The sequence below is a fragment of the Apaloderma vittatum genome, unplaced genomic scaffold, assembly GCF_000703405.1.
Source record: "Apaloderma vittatum isolate BGI_N311 unplaced genomic scaffold, ASM70340v1 scaffold41821, whole genome shotgun sequence".
NCBI lineage: Eukaryota > Metazoa > Chordata > Aves > Trogoniformes > Trogonidae > Apaloderma > Apaloderma vittatum.
Genome location: NW_009698137.1, coordinates 4,726 through 5,932, shown reverse-complemented (window position 1 = coordinate 5,932; position 1,207 = coordinate 4,726). Strand labels below are relative to the sequence as shown.

The following is a 1,207-nucleotide window of genomic DNA, read 5'->3' as shown; positions in this document are numbered from 1 at the left end:
TCGGGCACCTTGCGGTGCAGGGGGGTGGAGTACTCTTCCGAGGGAGGAACCATGATGGTTTTCCTGCCCGGGATCCCTTCGACTCGACGCTTTGCCAAGGCACAAAATCTGCAAGGCGAGGACAGCAGAAGGGTGAGCGCGGCCATGTTTCACCTCCCACCGCTCCTGCCGGCCTCGTCAGAAGCCCCCCGGACGCGGGGGAAAGGGGAAGAGGAGGAGGAGACTGAGCTGCACTCAAGAGGAGGATGTGAAGGAGCTTCTGGTCCCACCCCGAACCACAGGGAGCAGCACAACGGTTTAATGTTTCTGTACTGGTGGATGCCGTAGAGTATGAGAGATGACTGCAATGAATCCACCTTGCTTTTACTGCTTTGGCCTCCTTTTGGTTAATTAGCCCCAGAAAAGGCTTATGTGTCAGGCTATTTGCGCAAACGAAGAATTCAGGATGCCTTCAGGGAACATCTCTCAGAGGTGACCCTACCCACAGCGCACGGAAAGATTCCTGCCAGGAGATGCTGCAGGAGATGGGGCTGTTAGAAAGGAAACGAGCCCAGGGGTTTGTCGGTTGGTTTGGGGGTTTTATGTTTTGCTTTGTTATTTTTGTTTTGTGGTTTTTTTGGTTGGTTGGTTGTGGTTTGGGTTATTTTTGGAGTTTTCAGAGGAAAGAGCAACACTGAGCTTAAAAAGAGTCTGTAAAACTGTTTGTCTGTAGAAGTTCAAAGAGCAGAGCCCTAAGCTGGGGGCAGGAGGACTAAGAAGAGCGCATCAGGGCCTCAACACCCCCTCCATGGCAGGACTGCGCAGCCAGCGAGCTGCCCCAAGCCAAACCGAGGAGACTCAAAGAGCTGTTCTGTGTTACGGGTTTGTGTGTCCATCCAACCTCTGCTCTCATCCTGCTGCCCACCGACCCACCAGAAGGACGTCAGCCTTGAATATGGATGCTCGGGAGTGCTCAGTGACAAAGTTTCACTTCAATCAGCAAGAGCTCACCACAGAATAGAGTCATAGAATCACTTGGGTCGGAAAAGCCCCGTGGGAGCATCGAGTCCAACCACTGACCCTGCTCTACAGAGCTCACCCCTAAACCATCTCCCCCAACCCCACAGCTCAACGACCTTGAAACCCCTCCAGGGGTGGGGACTCAACCCCCTCCCTGGGCAGCCTGTGCCAAGCTCTGACGGCTCTTGCTGGGACAACGTTTTCCTGC

General features: G+C 54.1%; 1 protein-coding gene across 1 annotated transcript in view; it reads right to left on the bottom strand.

Annotated features, from left to right (window-relative positions):
* Positions 1-6: 6 nt before the first annotated feature.
* The window catches only part of LOC104280285 (bromo adjacent homology domain-containing 1 protein-like), a gene marked incomplete at both ends in the record, with an annotated part of 5,084 nt that continues 3,883 nt past the window's right edge, over positions 7-1,207 (bottom strand). The window contains one exon of the mRNA XM_009877885.1: positions 7-108. Coding sequence (XP_009876187.1) covers positions 7-108 — 102 coding nt within the window. The remainder of the gene's footprint in view (positions 109-1,207) is intronic.